The following is a 17758-nucleotide window of genomic DNA, read 5'->3' as shown; positions in this document are numbered from 1 at the left end:
GGGGTGCTGAGTTAATTTTACTGTGACTGACAGTTATTGCAGAGAGGAAAATCAAGCAGAATGAGACTGATGAAGCCTGCACCTTTGAGCCGCACTGACTCCTTGATGAAAACTCAATTGTCAGAGTAATATCAGCCCTGTCGCTGGAATGGAGGAGAATCAGAAGAGGGGAAGAGAGAAGTAATCAGACAGCTGCGGAAAGAAAAAAAATGAAGAAAGAAAAACGCAAATAAAGCTAATCGAATTAGTCAAAATGAGCAAAGAGCAGAGAGGAAGGGTCCTGAAAGGAGAGGATGAGAGAGTCGTACCCCAGATGCCACTGTTCGGATCGGGTCTGTGACTTATGCCAGCTCACTGTGAACAGATGGTGGTTGTGCGCATGCAGCCACACAAAAACACAAACGCCACAGGCACACACAAAGAAATACACACCAGCAGGGGCAGCAAACTGGATGGGAAAATAAGGTCTGGTTGCCATTCTGTGGCCAAGGAGAGAAAAACCAACATGGCAGAGGCTTATTGAAACGTAGGAGCTGTGGCAGCCAGAGCGGCTTGAATGGACTCGTACATTAACACGGAAGTGCTCACTGTATTTCACCTGTCTTGGCTGTTCATCACCCTTTATGAGCTTAACTGATGGAGCACATTGACAAAATGCAAGTGGGTCGATAGCAGATAAAGTTCAGAGTGCTGTAGCGTTTATGTTCAGGTCAGAGTCGGGGCTCTTAATGAGGAAATTCCCACTTTGCCAATTAACAGCTGAACTGAAGTTCTGACGATAGAAAAGGAGAGGAAAAACAACACATCATCATCTTTACACTTTATTTGTCTGGTTCGTACACAATTGACAACAAACAGGACTGGCAATGTTCCAACAGATCAAACGGATTCCCCTATCTAGAATATCTCCGTCAAAATGATCCAACTTCCTTTTTTTCTTTTCTTTTTACGTTACGTACGATCACATGGTTTTTTGTAACCCGATCCCGCTTAGAACAATGATGAAAATCACTCAGTCTACCTTTAAAAGAATTACAGTTTAGCGAAAAAAGACAAACACACAAAGTTAAAACAGTTTGCACATTAAATCTATATGTGTAAAACCGTGAGTTGTTAACGTATAGAATACCAGACATGCTCCCTGTAACCAAAACAAGTTTTGTCTATTTAGTTATACTTTAATTTGGAACTAATTCAGATAAATAATAGCAGCTTTGAAGCTGTGGGTTATATGAGCGTCTCAATGCTTGATTTTGAACAGAAAAGGCAAAGCTTCTTGGCTGAGGAATGAAAGGGGTTCCGCTCTACTGACAAGAGGACAGCAGTGATACAGTCGGCTTTATTTGAACGTGGATAAAGCAAGTGTACTGCATGATAATCTAAACGGATCTGTGTACTTCTATGCAATCAACGTCTGAGCAAAAACTCAGACTTCCAACTGGTCAGTAAGCAGTGATTGATCGAAATCATTGTTTCTATGGCAACCACTCTTTACAAATCAAGAGTGATCTTATTGGTAGTCCACACCCCTAGCCTTTAAAGGGGGACTCAGATTAACCTTTCAACCAAATGTTTTTTATTTTTATTTTTTTTTAACTTGTCCTGTCCAACAGCTGGGCAAACAGATGAGAGCTGAAGGCCTCTTGTGTTGGACATATTTTACTTTAACAACAGAGGTTATTATTCTTCAGACAAACCAGAGGTGTGTCTGAATAAACCCCTTTTGTAATTGAGGCCAAACTTTATTAATTTCAATCATATTTGAAAATCTTTGGTGTTGGACCGGACGGAAAAGGAAAGGAGGGAGGAAGAAAGAGGAATGTTAGAGAAGGGGGGGATAGAAGGGTGATTATAGGAAGGGGGGTAAAACCATGAAGCAGCATAAAGCAACAAGTTTTCTGGATGGTTATACTCATTACGGTGAGGTTCAGATGTACTACAGGTCTATAAGGGCGGGGCCTGTCCACACACACACTCAATTGTTATAAGCACACCTGTTGGCTCAAAAAATGTCCACATGTCAACATGTACACAATATAAATACTGTTCACACACGGATACCTATGCCTTCAAACCAACTAGTGTGAAACATTTCATTCAATCACGCAAACTAGGTGAGCTAACACCTGTGCTCAAGTGAGTGTATGTTCTTCTAAAATGGATGGAGGAATGTGAAAAGAAGGAGGGAGAGTGCCCAGCCATCCCCACACCAAGACCCCCGCCGCAGCAGCAGCGGCAGCCAGAACCCCCCAACACCCACATTGCAGCAGATAGAGAACAACCGCCCAAATGTTTTGAACATTCAACGTGAGACCGCTTACTTTTATTGAGGCAATTGAGGCAAATTGGCCAGTTTATAACTTGAAAAGTTACAGAAGACATATCATTTGAAAAATTAGGATTAGCAAGAACATGTTAATGTTCTATTTTTCTATTAGAATGACTGAGTAATAGCTGCTAATTTCTCTACAGAAGTCTATGGGATTTTGGCTTCTTTGGAGCCATCGGGGACTTCCTGTTTGGAATGCAAAGGAGGAGGGGTCACTGAGTCCATTTCTCATACACCGTATATCTGTGTTTTTCATCATTAAATCAAATTGTGGGCATTTTTTATTAGTATTATTTCTCTTTTATGCCATTTACTGTAAACCTGTCAGATGGTTAGCTCCACAGGTTCATTTTTAATCTCATTGCTGTAGTATTTTTCCTAACTTTAGATACTTTCTGGGGCTGCACGGTGGTATAGTGGTTGGCACTCTCAACTCACAGCAAGACATTACTCGTTCAAATCTCAGCGGAGTCTTTTCTGTGTGGAGTTTGTATGTTCTCCCCGTGCATGTGGGGGTTTTCTCCAGGCTTCCTAGCCCATCTATATGCATTTTAGGTCACTCGGTACATCAACTAATCTCTCTCTAATATTGTTGCTGTACAGTAAATGTGTGAGTGTGTGTGTTGTTGTGTGGCCCTGTGATGAACTGGCGACCCCTCCAGGGTGTACCCACGCCCTCACCCAACAGTGGAAGGATAGGCTCCAGCAACCCACGACTCAAAAAAAGCTTTGAGCAAGTTTAGGAAATTGATAGATATTCTCTGTCTTCTTTTTTTTCTAAATTAGGCCACAATTCATCAACTAGGACAAGTAGCATGTGTGCGAACTCAGATGTATCATAAGAACTCGTACGAGTGGGATAGCGTTTTTCAAGTCCTGCCCTTTAGCTTATTAATTCTTTTTTTTTTTGATAGCTCACAGGTTGTCGTTAAGCATCTTTCATCAAACACAAGCAAAGGTTTTAGCAAGCAAACAGGAACTCTCCTTGATCTTTCAAAGACGGAATGGCATTTCTAGCATCCAACAAATGGGAGGAAGTTGCAGTTAATAAGTTGAACAAATGATGGTCTCTGATGGATCTTATCTTCAAGCTCAATTACACTCACTGTCTTTCATAATAAAGGCCTCTGAAAGGAGCGAACATCTGTCTGTGGGAACATATTGTAGGCTCCAGCTGAAACGGCACAAAGGCAAATAATGTTTATTTGCTGTTGTCTTATTCAAAAATTGTGATATATGCATCTTTATCAAGCCGTAATGCATCCATATAAGCAAAACAACGGACTCAAAAGAGAGAAAAAATACAAATATTTTAAAGAATCTATATTGCAGAATATGAGTCTTTTTCAGCAGATCCGCACCACAAACTGTGCAGAGGCTTCATCCCCAGATGTGTTGGGGCACCAGGGTGAGTGCTGTGTCTGCTGAAATCAACTTGGCTGGATGCAGTCACTTCGTCTAGGACAGCCGGCGAGTTTCTTTGCTGATGATGGATATTTGGATTTAGCTGACTGGCAAAGCACTCTATATGCAAAAGTAAAAAAAAAAACAAAAAAAACAAGGACTGTTGGGTTTACATTTCACCCTGTTTATATCTAATTATTTTACAATAAAACTGTTTTTCACCCGGAAGATACAGTCAGAGTAGTGAGTTAAAAAAAGGTAAATAGATTAGAAGCTTTGCAGATACTTGAAATGAAATTCTGACAGAGATTAACCATGAAGGAAAACATCCAGCTGCACCTTCAGTATTAGCCTCACACTTTAAAATAATGGCAACTGCCTTGGATTCACGGTGCAACCAGAAACTAGAGGTGAAAGACCCCAAATTTGCCTTATTAAATTAACTCAAAGTGTGACAAATTCATAAAACAGTTACAAAAAGTTACAAAACTGAATACATTTTTCTACAAAATTTCGCACTTTTGAGAGTTTAAGCAACAGAGAAAAGTGTGAAAATGTTCATGTCTATCTGAAAAAAGTGTATAAAGTATGTAGTGAGGACTTTTACAGCCTTAAAACATCTACAATCCTATGGTTCCATCTTTCGCGGGTTATTTTTCGAATGCAACCCCCGTGATAAATAAGGGGTGACTAACTAAGCAGAAACATGCCATCTTGACGAACAGCTTCCACACAAAGCCTGATATCCCATATTTTCTCCAACACATCATTAAAATCACCAATATCATGTAGGTGCAGTCCAAATCCCCTGCCAAAACCTTAATACATGTTGTGGATTCTAATAAAAGTGGTAAGGAACCCCGTTTTTCTATGGGGAGGGTTTTGACCTGGTTCATTTCTACCATCTCCAACTTATTACGTAGTTGGTTTACCTTTCCATTAAGAGACGTATCCACTGGTAGCCCTATAGCTTCATGTGTCTCTTCTGAGTTTTCAATTCCTTTTTTTAACCCTCCTATATTGAAAAAAGCTTTAGTGAATTTGATCCCCTTACAACCTTTCTGCTTCATTCTCCTTTTGTCTGTCTTGCTTTACTGAGATTGTATCAAATCTGCTAGTCTAGTTCTGAGCTCTGAATAATATTCTATTGTTTATATGGATCTTTGTTTCCCCTTAAAGCCAGCAACAACCAGAATATGAAAGTCTGCGTTATTCCTTTGGTTAATAACCTTTCTTTGACGGGGAAGCGGCTCCAATAAAAACGAACTGAGAAACTAGCAGTCTTCAGTTCCTTTTCTTCTTATCCACCATTCCCTTTTTAATATGTTGTGTGTGTGTTTTTTATTATCCACCATCATGATATGCCAAGAATCCAGTCACCTCCATTGAGAGGACATCTATTTATTTCTCTCAGCATCCCAGCTTTTTTCCTCTTTCTCCCTTCTTTCCCAGTAATCCATCATTGGCTGGCATTTTCTCAATCTGCGATGCATTTGCTCCTTTTTTGTAATCAGGAAAATATTTCTCCATCTTCCCTCCAAATTGCACTCCCTTTTCATACAGTTCAGCCCATTTTTTTTAACTTCCATCTGGCAGCTTCACTCATAAAGGACTCCTGTATCATATTTTCTTTCACTCCCATTTGCAAATATTCAGGACATAAAAGTTTAGCAAAATTGATTATTTGTATGTTCTGTATTTTGTAACATGTCAAAAAATGTAGTTTCTGAGCTCAGACTTGTGTAAAAAAGGAAGAAATATGGGTATGCAAGTCATTTTACAGATCAGAGACGGCTACCAATGTCTCAGGATAAATGCTCTGCCCCTGGCTGACGACTGAGAGCAGCCAGACTCAAAGGTTACAAACAATTTCACAGTCCAGTGAACTCAAATTCCCACTGATCTATGCTGGCTGATGGCAAAAAAAAAACTGTGATTGTTTGATCTGAACAAGAAAGCAACCTCAGAGGTCAAAATCTTGTTTCAGGTTTGAGTGTCAGTGAGGATCCTCCTCCTCATAGAGTCGCAACAGGGTCTGCATCCAGTGATCAGCAGAGGGGGGTGTCATGTCGCAGCAACAGCCTCCAGCCTCCTTCCACTCCAGCTCTGCCACGGCGCTACCTGCCACCCCAGCCAAGGAGCTCCCCTGGAGGTAAGTGGAAGTTTGGAAAAGAAGCAACACAATTTAGATGTGAGGACAGCAGAAGCAGCTCAGTGGCCTTGTGGTAGTGTTCACCCTTAGACTGAAAGGTTGAGTCATACCAAAGACTCCAAGACTAGTACCAGTACCTCGCTGCTTCACACTCAGGATTAAGGGGTTGGATTGGGGGGGTTAAACCACCAAAAGGTTCTTGAGCTGTGTCTGCAGTTCACCGCTCCCCTAGGGGATGGGTCAAATAGGAAGAACAAATTTCACACACCTTGGTGCGTACTAACTAATGGAACTTTAACCCTTGTGCTATCTTAGATGATCCCACCCTAACATTGAGGTGTTCTCCCTACCATGACAAAGATGGACAAAGTTGGAAAGATTTCATGTAATCCATGGGCACCAGTGAAGATCACAAATCATTAAAGAAAAAAGGTTCAGAGCACTGTCTAGTGGGTCTAGATGACCCAACTCCCAATGTTAAAATGCCTAGGATAGCACAAGGGTTACCCTTAACTTCAGCAAGTTAACCCTCAGTAATCCCCGAACTCAGCAGGGACCTCACATTAGGGAGTCACATTAAGTGTTTACAGTTACACAGGAAGGACACAACACCCCCCATAGCATTGTTTTCATTCCAAATTTACTGTGAAGGTTTAAAAAAATAATTTGTTTTGACATTTTTGGTTTAAAACAAATAATAAAATAGTAATGACACATTAATGTGAGACCCCTTGGAATGCATCTTTGGGATTTCGAATGGAGCTTTGCCTGGTTTTCACATTGTTTTGATCTTGTCTTTGCTTTGCTTGTGGATTTATATGATTTTATTTTGTCTTTACATGTTTAATCTTTTGTCATAAAACATAAAAACTGTTTGATCTCAATTTTTGCTGTTAAAAAAACTATGAAAGTTTTTTTTTTTTTTTTTTTTTTACTAAGAATTGAGTTTTTTTAGACTGTTTCAGGTTTTTAGTGGATTTTTTATGTAATATCATCAAAAATAAATCTCTAAAATAAAAAGCTGGGGTTATACTAAAAAGATGAATGTCAAGCCGGGCCACAAAGAACAGTTTTGAGCAGGGGTGTAAAACTCCAGGCCTCAGGGGCTGGCCATCTGTTGGTTTTCCCGAAATCCTCCTTTATCTGATGCTGATTACCTGGATCAGGTGTGCTTAACCAATAAGGAGCTTCAATGGCAGGTAGTTAAAAAATATGTAGGTCACTGACCATCGAGGCCTGGAATTGGACACCCCTGATTTTGATGGTAAATTATTAGAGCAAACCGTAAAGTAGTAAAAAGAAATGCTCAACAGGCCCCCCAAGGGTTAACACAGTGCTGTGCTGGAAATAGCTAGATATCATGAAGAGACACTTTAAAGGCTAAAGTGTCTTTATAAAGTGTACTCTTTTGTTTCCTTATCTTCCAACAGATTAGTCAAAAATCCCTTTGTACAAAAACTGACAAACCAAACCATTACTTGCAAATCTGCTGAAGAAGTAGCACATGTGGTTAACACTAGAAGCCTTGGAGTATCACACCTTACTTAGTTGCACTGGCTGAAAGTGTAAAATCTTTTATTACCCCGAACTATGCAGTGTTTTTTTAACTGTAATGAGAGCAAAGTGTGTCAGTAGCAGTACTTTTACTAAACCAATTATTTCTTGATTCCTTTGTATGTCAGGTGTTCAGGAATGTCATTTCAAATTGTGAGGAAGCAGCATTTACATTTTTGTGGAGCTTTGCTTTAATAATCCTCTTAAGAAGTCACTCCTAAAAAACAGGTGTGTAACAATATTATTCTTTTTATTTCACTCTTATTTATTTAATATTTTATTAGTTGTGTGGTCATATATAAAATCATCTAATCTAAAAATCTAATAACTTAAATTTATATTACCACTAAGAAATTTTATGAATTAAATAGTATTCTTTTTTCTTTTAAACAAAAACCACAGTTCAGATTGTATAAATGTCACATTTACATCCCTCTGCTGGTGTTCCCCAGTTCAATTTTGTCAAATATCTGTTTAAATCTTTTGTTTAAAAGATCAAATCTTCTGGGATGAGTTTTCAACAACAAAGAAAGTTACTGAATATTTAAGCAGTGAAGACATAACATGAGAATTCCAGCGAGACTGTGTTTCTTTTATTTCTCATGATGCGACTACATGATGCTGCTCTGCACTTTGATCAATAAAATGACATCACTCTGGAAGGTATAGAAGGAGCCGCAAGATATTGAGTATTAATAGTTGATAAAGGGTGTTATAGATACTAAACTGACAGTTTGTGCAGACTTGGGAGAAAGAGGATGAATTGTGTGATACTTTCAGCACCATGGAGAGCTCTGCTAATGAAAATGATATTAATGATTCATGAAACTTCAGAAGCATGGCACAGCTTGTAGATTCAAACTTCCACAAAGCTCTTTTAGATGAAGGATCTCTGAGTCATGCAAACATTTTTTTAAACTTTAAAATGTGTTTGCTCTCTTGTTTTCATCCCAGTCGGTTCCAATAGCCCGCATGTCTACAAAAGATCAGACTCTTCTGCATAAAAGAGCTTGTGTAGCTTTGAAGCAAGGTTGATTTGAATGTAAACAAACGTGACAGGACTTTCATTTTCAGTTTCTAATTTACTCCTTTCAACTTGTGAAAAAACAGGTTGGAAACTTATGTTAGATATATCATCCGAAGGATCAAGTGTATCTTTTCAACGCTTAAGCCTTCTATTCCAAATTTGATGTAAACAAAAAGTCAAAAATGTTGCAGTTCCACTGCAGGAAAGTTGCAGAATGGAGCAATTTCCGGTGACTCTTTTGTTTAATAAAGTCGGATTTTACACACTTACAACAGAAGCTACATCACAGACAAATGTGGATGGCAATTCTTAACTTTTTTTGCCCCATACTTTTTTTTACAGAGTTCAAATTAGTATGTTTTTGAAGGTGTATTTTTCTTAAAGGCAAATGGGTGGAACCAACAGGACTTTAAATTTTACTTTGTCCCACCTAAGTGCCTTTTTTTAGAGGGGGAGGGAGGGAGGTGGGAGGAGCAAATTCCACCACAGCCGATGTCCCTCTCCCACTTCAGGCTTCAATTTAGGCATACACAACCCAGTGAGTGACGTCAGAGATTATCTGTCTGGTGTTCTTTGGTTTTTACAAAGCTCCTCCCGACCTTTCCTATCGCCACCTCTGTCATTTTATAATGCTTGTGGAGAAATCTATGCTTAGAATTGATCTGGCTGATAGGAAGTCTCACACTGGTGTAAAAATAAAACAATCCATAATTTCCACCCTTTGATGGAGCGGTGACCCATTCAGGGCCGGCCCTGCCTTTGCCCAAAGACAGCTTGGATCTGATCCAGGAAACCTCTGACTCTAGTAAGGACAAACGGGTTACAGAAAATTGATAATGATAATGTGAGGCAGAACTGCTCTCCTAAACCTCATACTAAAATGCATTGAATGAAAATTACAGTTTCACAGTGCTGTTAGAAAAAAGCAGTCGGTCAAATACATCATGGAAAAACACACACTCAAATCAGTAAAAGATTAATGTATGAGCATCATAAAAATTCCGAAGGATATTTTCCAAACTACAGTGATCTCTGCAGGATTATTTGAGATTTGCAAAGCACATCAAAAAGTGCCACATCATTTTCTTCTCAGAAAAAGACTCTTAAAACTCTTGTTTTTGTTAATGTTTTTATTCTAAACTTGCATTTTTCCTTATTGTCTTTTTTTATAACATTTAGCAAATGCAAAACACTTCCGAGATTTAATATTTCATATTGTTTTTTTGTGATACTCTTGCACACAAAAAAAGATTTAAAAAATGTGCAAGTCCCTAATGCCACAAAGAGAAAAGAGGTGATGGGCTTGTCTCCACTGCCTGTCTTTGACAGATGGTCCTGAAGGGCATAGTTATAGCACACACCAGGGGGGATCGCAAAAGATGAAAGGAAAAGGAAGAGAGAAAGATTAAAACACAGCAGAAGAGAAGAAGAAAAAAAAGGAAAAGAAACCCATAGGGAATGATGTTTGGTTTGATGCTTGTGCATGTATGGGGCATTGCAACACCTCGCAGTTTGATATGTTGTGGCTCTCCTATCTGGCATAAACTGGGGTTATTTGGTATCGCAAGCTGCCAACTGTGTTGCAACTACAAGCCATTATCAGTCAGGATATACAGAGGAAATTATACCATAAGTAAAACATTAAAATAAAAATATTGGAGCAACAGAAAGGCTGACAAAGCAGAACAAGTGACCTGACAAAGGCAATTCAGAACATGAACAGAAACAACTAAAAACCAAACTAAACCCCCAGAATCCTCACAGTATCCCTCCCCAAAACAGCAGATCCCAGATGCCTGAACCCAATGCAACACTTTGTCACCCTCATTTGGTTCTCCATGCATTTTGTTATTTATTTATGAAAAGTTTAAGTTTCTGCCACCAAGCCTGGTCTCCTGCATTTTGAGTTCTACACCCCAGTTCCTGACAGAAACTAGTTTATCTGATTCTGTTTCTTTACTTTTCATGTGGCAAACTGTTACACTTTACTTAATCTAATAGATTTACAGTTCCACAGTCATTAAGATTCCTCACAATCTTAAGATTCTGAGGAATTAAGATTCCTCAGAATCTAAATCGCATCAATGTCTTCGTTGTTGCTTTATTTTAATTTTTAGCATTGTTTTCAACCGATAAAAAAAAAAGATCAGAGGTCATGTTTGTGCTTTTTTGACAGTTGGCAGAAAGGAGTTGCAGAGGACTTCAGAGGTCACGCGCTCCCTCCCATCTTCTCCAAAGAGACTGGCAGTAGTTCCTCCAAAACCTCAGTCCCCTGGTGAGATGTTTTTTGTGTCATTGTCAAAGCGTGTCATGCTCAATTATATAATTCCGATATACATTTTAACTGTTTATGTTACATTCATTCATTTTTTTCATTCATCCTTTTACGTTTATCCCTTTCGGGGTCAACGCCTGCCGGAGCCTATCCCGACCACTGGTGGGCTAAGGCAGGGGACACCCTGGACAGGTCGCCAGTCTGTTGCAGGGTCACAATCACACACCCATGCACACTCACATTCCTACCTATGGACAGTTTAGAGTGACCAATGAACCTATGAAGCATGCTTTTGGACGGTGGGAGGAAGCCGGTGTCCTCGAAGAAAATCCATGCATGCACAGGGAGACCATGCAAACTCCACACAGAAAGGTCCCCCATTGGTCTTCTGTTTCAGGTCCCCCAGCCGGGACTTGAGCGCTAATTCCTGCGCCACCGTGCAGCGTTTGTGCTTCACATCCTGATATTTTATCAGATACCTTAGAAGGTCTAATTAATTTTTATTTCATTTTCTTGTAGATTAGATCCCTATTTGTGCACTGTAATTACAATTTTTAAAATGTATTTTAAGTTCTGCTCATAAACATGTTTTACACATATTCCTGCGACAGACTGGCAAACTGTCCAGGGTGTCCCCTGCCTTCACCCACAAGTGGCCGGGATTAGCTCCGGCAGCCCCATGACCCCGAAAGAGATAAAACGGCAGAAGAAGAAGATATCCCCTTATCCTTCTCACCTGTCACCATTACTTTCCCACTATTATTGCCTTCCGTCTTCTTCTTTGTTGACAGATTGAAACCCATTGTGTTTCCACCTGAATTTGCTCCAATCTCTTTGCTAGTCCTGTCATCACGCTGACACAAACATAAAAACACCTCAGCCTAAAGGCATTCACTGACAAAAACAAACATTTCTGTCTATATAAGCTCAGATGTCATCCTTTCTGATTGTTTCTGGCATTGGTATTCTACATCCGTTCAGCCCTCCTCTGTTACCGGAATCCCACCTTTGCGCTTGTTTAGTATTCACCGCCATTTCTTCAACCTTTCTAACGGAACCTGCAGATCCAAGTATAAGTGTGCATGTGCGTGAATGTTTATTTATCTGAGGAGCGTGGGTGAATCCTAATTGGGTTTTAAGCCTGATCAACTACAAAAATTGTTCAAATGTGCATTCATGTAGAATTTTTTTCTAACCTAAATTAATTTTTTTCTTTCTCCATCACAAAACCCGCCCATCTTTTGCATTGAAACTATCTGCCCGTGGCTCTAATCTTTCAACTGGTTTTAAAGATCTATCACCATTAAAGTCATTAAGGACCCCACCCCCACCGCCTTATGCTGTGTTGTCTCTCAAATTCTTTTCTCTCTTTTATCTCACAGCTCTCCCCATCATTTCCACCCCCACTTCCCCTCCCACCTCCATCCATCCAATTCTCCACTCATTACCTGGGACACAGCATCCCAAGCCCTGCCTCGGGTTGTCATGGAAACCGCTCACAATGTTTCACAATGGTTGAGGCAGGCAATAGGGAGGTGCTGGAATTTGTTTTGTGGGTGAAGATCTTCAAGTACAATAAACACTTCAGAGTGTGTGAACAGTTTGTTAGATTTGGGCCACAAAAGAGGTTTTGTTTTATTTAGTTTTTATCGCCTTTAAATTGTCTGGATGTTGACAGTTTGACTCACACTGTTGTTGAGAAAAATGTTTCTATTTTTTATGGATTTTAGAAGTATTTTTTCTTTTTTTCTTTTTTCTTTTGCAAAAGGACATTGGTCTATTTACCTAAGCAAAACAGAATATTCACGCTAGTATTATAGCCCGCAGCAGTTCCGGAATGCAATCATGTTTTTCCTCTGTCTTAACGCGTCTTTGATCAAAAAGAAATTTTCGATCAAAGACGAAGAGTTAAACCATCAAAAAAAAAAAAAAAAAGAATTGGGCCAAAATCTCTTATGGGGTTGAAAGTTATTTCTTCAGAATCCACTTACGAAACCAAAACACGTGTCAGTGTTATTCAAAGAACGTTTTCAAATCAATTATGGGAAGGCCACAGGACCTATAGCTTGGTGGCCATTTTGTGTCACACTGTGGAATTTATTGATTTCACCACAATATGGAAGAAAAAAAACGTTGTTAAAATAATTGTCGTGAAATTTCACAAATACTCTGCCAATGTAAGTCAACAACCCCAACCGAAGTTTCTGTGATCTTTGGCCTCGGGAAGAGGCCGCCATCTTAATTAAAAAAAAAAAAAAAATCAACTTTAGTACCAGCTAAAAATGTAAACTCCTCCTAGGGATTTCAATCTATCCTCTCCTGACTCCTCGAGCATCATTGTGAAGTTACTTGGGAAAAAATGTTGGAATTAGATATTGTAGATGTTGAACAGCGTAAGCGTTGCTCGCACATTTTTTACCGAAATATTGTGAAAATGTTATCGTAGGCTCAATCTGAACGAAACAGTGGCATGGAAATGTAAATGTTGGGAAAAAAGATGTTTTCTTGTAAAGAAAATCTGAACCACAAAGCTGTAGCCTCCTGCTATCTTTATGTAAAGATTGTCTTCAGCTGTAGGTCAGATCAAGTTATCTATGATGTGACACCTCACAGGTATGATAACTAGGCAGGTTCAGGGATTAGTTTAATGCTTAATAATTACTAAGGGTTTCAAATGTTGAAAAAATGCAAAAAAAAGACTAAATAATGTATTTCCCTGGTAAAAATATGCCCCTGTAAATTTCTGACCTGGGTTTGACTCTCTTTGTTCATCCTCTCTCCACAGTTCAGCCTGGACAGCGGCCCGCTGCAACAGTCAAAGGTTCAGCCCTCTCGGGGTCACACCCCCCTATAACCCCTCTGAGACTGCAGCAAGAACAGCCGGAGAACCTGCAAAGAGAGAAAGAGGAAGCTCAGCAGAGAGAGAGAGAAAAGCATGCTGAGGATATGCAGAAAGAGCAGAAAAGGGAGGAGGTGACGTGATGAAAAAAAAATCTGCTCAAGACTTTCATTAGTTTTTCTTTCTTGTAATGAAATTCTCTGATTCTGCTGTTGTTCAGGTTCAGAGGCTGCAGGGTCGCTGTGAGGAGCAGGAGAAGCAGCTGCAGGCTATGAGGCAGGAGCTGAAGAAGGCTTCTTTAGGCTTGGAAGCATTTATCATCACCACTCAGCGGTTCTGCCTGAAGGTAGCAAAGAGGATGACAAAGAGCACATACCATAATTACCCTAGAATAACCGGGCCTGTTGCTAACTCAGTTGCTAATTAAATTAAATGTGTTTATTCTTAACGGTAGGACATTTTTAGAACACATTTATGAAGTCAGTGACACCTGCACTGAGATGAGCTGGAGGGATTGCGGCTGTGGAAAGGGTCTGTGAGAGTTCAGAGCGTCACTGAGCCGACCTCTGACGGCTCTGATGGTCTGAACTCGCCTGGGAGGCTGTGCAACACAGCCATCCTGCCTGCAGGCTCCCGGGCATCTGTCTGACTTCTTTATGTTCATTGTCTGGCCTCACAGTGGTGGGCCACAGCATAGGATGGGTAGAGCCCCCTCTGCTGCACTCAATCTGACACTACAGCTACAGTACATCTGAATAGCAGCATTCGTGAAGTCTAAAAGTTTCCTTTGAGTCCCTTCTTGCAATATAATTGGTGTGAATTTCATTCAGTAGATAAAATATTATGCAATGTGGATGAAAGATATTAAAATAATGCAAATACAAAACAAGCATATAATAACATTAGACAACTTTGGATAACTGTTTCAAAGCTGCCCAGCAATTACCAAGGATGTATATTCATAGTACATTGGTGAATAAATATAATATTAGAAAAATTTCTGGATTACAGCAATCATATATTTTTTTCTCATTTTCAGAATGACCATTCAGTGGAAAATAACCAGAAACTATCCATGGAAATACAAAAGATGAAAGAGGAAATGGGTAAGTGACAACTATGGTAGCCCTACAGTGCAAATCACATCAACAAATCAGTCTACGCAAAAACGTATTAAAGATCACGACGACAATTTAAAAAGCAGTAAAAAAATTTTTTTTTTAAATAACATTTTAGAAATTGAAAACAAAACTTTAGAAACCAAAATTTGAAAACACAATTCCAAAATCAATTAAACAAACAAAAAACATTTCAGAAAATGAAAGCAATTTCCACAAATCAAAATGAAATGTTAAACAATTAAACAAAATAAGTTTTTGTACCTCAGTACTAAAATAGCCCTTCTCCAAATCCTACTTTCCACCATCGACGTCAAACACTCAGCTCAACTTGTTAATTCCTAACCTTTTCTGGCCTCATTCAGACTATTGAACTAAATTTTTTATTTTCCCTACAGTTGCAATTACCACAGGTGTGCTCCAGGGCTCTGTCCTGGGACCATCTACATTCTACCACTTAGTCATGTCTTCTGTCAACATCAAAAACATTTTCACTGGTATGCAGATGACACCCAGCTCTGCATTTCCACCAAAGCAGACTCTACCCTCCCACCTGCCTCCCTTACCAGTTGTTTTCTTTCATTAAAATCCTGGTTCACTTCTAATTTCCTCAAACTAAACAGCAATAAAGCAGAACTTCTACTTGTAAACACCAAGTCCACTCTTAGTCAAATAAATGATTTTGTCATCCTGATTGACAACTCCCTCGTTTTACCCTCCTCAAGTTAAGAGCCTGGGTGTCTTCTTGGACGGCACTCTAACGTCAACGTCACTCGGACTGCCTACTTCGTCTTCACCTTTCCCTCAGCCCTCACTCCACTGAGTCAATCTTTCATTAACTGATTCACATTCTCTCAGATTTGTCTTGGTTTTTTTTTAAATCCAAATGCTTTTTGGGCATTATTATCTCCAAGTAACTTTAATTTTGCTTGGATTTTAATAATTTAACAAAGACCGTCATTCCATTAGAGAAAATAAATCATGAGTTTAAAATTTAATTAGACAGAGGGAAAAAAGAGTGGGACAGATGTAGTTGAGTCTTTCTTATCTGAGAAACTTCTGTTTTTTTCTAAAACAAAAAATAATCTTCAAAGCAAAATTCACATTTTTGTTGTGGGTCATCATTTTTAAAACTCAAATAAATTAGAAATTGTTAACCAAAAAGCTTGTTTTGTTTTATTTGAATTAGGAACTACATGCAATACAATAAGTAATAGAAAACACAACAAATATTGTGCAACCTGCACATCAACAATCAACATTATACTCCTGAAGGTTAACATGAACATTTTCAATGTAGAATATAAAAAACAAATAATAATGCAGTTCCTTTAAAAGATAAAAGGTGCCTTCAGATTTTGCATGTGTTGTATTTGTTACCATGCTTGACTGTGTGGCAATGATGCGCTAATATGTTTTTTTGGGTACGCAGCTTCCACCTCCGCACGATGGGAAAGACTCCAGCGGGACAAAACAGCGCTGGAGGCAGCGTTTGAGCTCCAGCTGCAGGAGCTGCAGATGCAGCAGGAGGAAGAGCTGGCTGCTGTGGAGGAGGGACTCAGGAAATGTCATGTGGTGGAGACTGAGCACCTAAAGGTGGAGCACTGCGCAGTCCTGGAAGAGCTGCGGACGCAGCAACAGGAGCAGGTGAGGCAGAAGCATCCAAGGAGATCATTTCGTCTTTAATGAGACCTGCCACAACGGGACTTCACATGTGGATTTACTGCTGTGTTAGATGGAGGAGATGACAGCCAACCACCAGGCAACCGTTCAGGAGCTCAGAGACATGCATAATATCACCATGGCAACACTGCATGAGGAGCATGCCCGCACCATGAGAGGTATGATTTGGGGCCTCGTTTAAATAAAAAAATTAGGAAAGAAAGCACAAAACAAGTTCTTCCTTTTGTGCTTTTGAATGTGCACAGATTTGAGAAAAGCTCATGAGCAGCAGAAGACTCTTCTAGAAGAAGACTTTGAGAAACTTCGACTTTCCCTGCAGGTGCTCATTCTAAAATGATTTAAAAAAAAAATGGGGTTAACCCACGCAAGTCTGAACAAATGTCACATTGTTGTTTGTGCTTGATCAGGATCAAGTGGATACGCTGACATTTCAAAATCAGAGTTTAAGAGAAAAAGCCAAGCGCTTTGAGGAGGCTCTGAGGAAGAGCACAGATGAACAGATCATTGTGAGTACCTGAAGTTGGTTCCAGGGAATGCACACCTGGCTAAGCGTTTCATTTTTTCCAAATCTCTTATAAATAAAATTATAGCAAAATCTTTACAAATGTCATATCTTTCTGTGTACATGTTTATGTTAGGAGGCTTTAGCTCCTTACCAGCACATTGACAAAGATCTGAAGAGTCTGAAAGTAGTTGTGGAGATAAAGAACCAGCAAATCCACCAGCAAGAGAAAAAGATTGCTGACCTGGAGAAAGTGGTAAGTTTATTTCCGTCATCTGACTGCAGTCACTTTCACGTGCAGCAGACATACACTGTACATGCTTTTTCGGAGCCAACTGACTGTCAGGTGAAGGAAAGATTAAACTCTTTGTGTTGTTCTGCCTTTTGAGCAGGCCCAAAAGAATGTGTTTCTTGAAGAGAAAGTCCAAGTTCTGCAGCAGCAGAACGAAGATTTGAAGGCTCGCATTGAAATGAAACTCGCTATGTCAAGGTAAGTCATATCCATCCATCAATGCTGTCATTTCTCTTCATAGTTAGACTTAAAAAATGTCCACAGAGTGTACAAATGAACATTATTGCTTGGGATTTAGTGCTTTCATTAACATTCTGTTTTGTGATTTGTTCAGAAAATGACTAATGTTCTGATCTAAATCCCTGCCTAATCCTGAGAAGAAAATTATCATGCAGTAACTGTAAATGAATAACATTTCTCTCAGTCCTACAATCACACTGGTTACTGCTGTACACATCCACCTTAATTTAGAAAAAAATCAACTAAGAATTGTCAAAAATGGGAAGACTTCCATTTGACAAATTGTATGGCATAATATAAAAGGCATTTTATGCAGGAAGTATATTTAAAAAAAAAGCCTTGA

At 39.4% G+C, this 17758-nt stretch overlaps 1 protein-coding gene across 2 annotated transcripts in view; it reads left to right on the top strand.

Annotated features, from left to right (window-relative positions):
• LOC105355608 (microtubule-associated tumor suppressor candidate 2 homolog) overlaps positions 1-17758 on the top strand; it is a 48242-nt gene that overhangs the window by 24262 nt on the left and 6222 nt on the right. The window contains exons 5-15 of one of the 2 annotated variants that reach the window (XM_023962338.1): positions 5721-5885; positions 10643-10741; positions 13527-13714; positions 13801-13926; positions 14620-14686; positions 16131-16345; positions 16434-16539; positions 16627-16700; positions 16789-16887; positions 17020-17139; positions 17276-17373. In XM_023962338.1, the coding sequence (XP_023818106.1) occupies positions 5721-5885; positions 10643-10741; positions 13527-13714; positions 13801-13926; positions 14620-14686; positions 16131-16345; positions 16434-16539; positions 16627-16700; positions 16789-16887; positions 17020-17139; positions 17276-17373 (1357 nt within the window). Of the gene's footprint in view, positions 1-5720; positions 5886-10642; positions 10742-13526; positions 13715-13800; positions 13927-14619; positions 14687-16130; positions 16346-16433; positions 16540-16626; positions 16701-16788; positions 16888-17019; positions 17140-17272; positions 17374-17758 lie in introns of both variants that reach the window. The other variant, XM_023962337.1, reaches the window with a different exon arrangement.

Source organism: Oryzias latipes, chromosome 14, assembly GCF_002234675.1.
Source record: "Oryzias latipes chromosome 14, ASM223467v1".
NCBI lineage: Eukaryota > Metazoa > Chordata > Actinopteri > Beloniformes > Adrianichthyidae > Oryzias > Oryzias latipes.
Note: the sequence above shows the minus strand (reverse complement) of the source record. Positions and strands in the feature narration are given on the sequence as shown.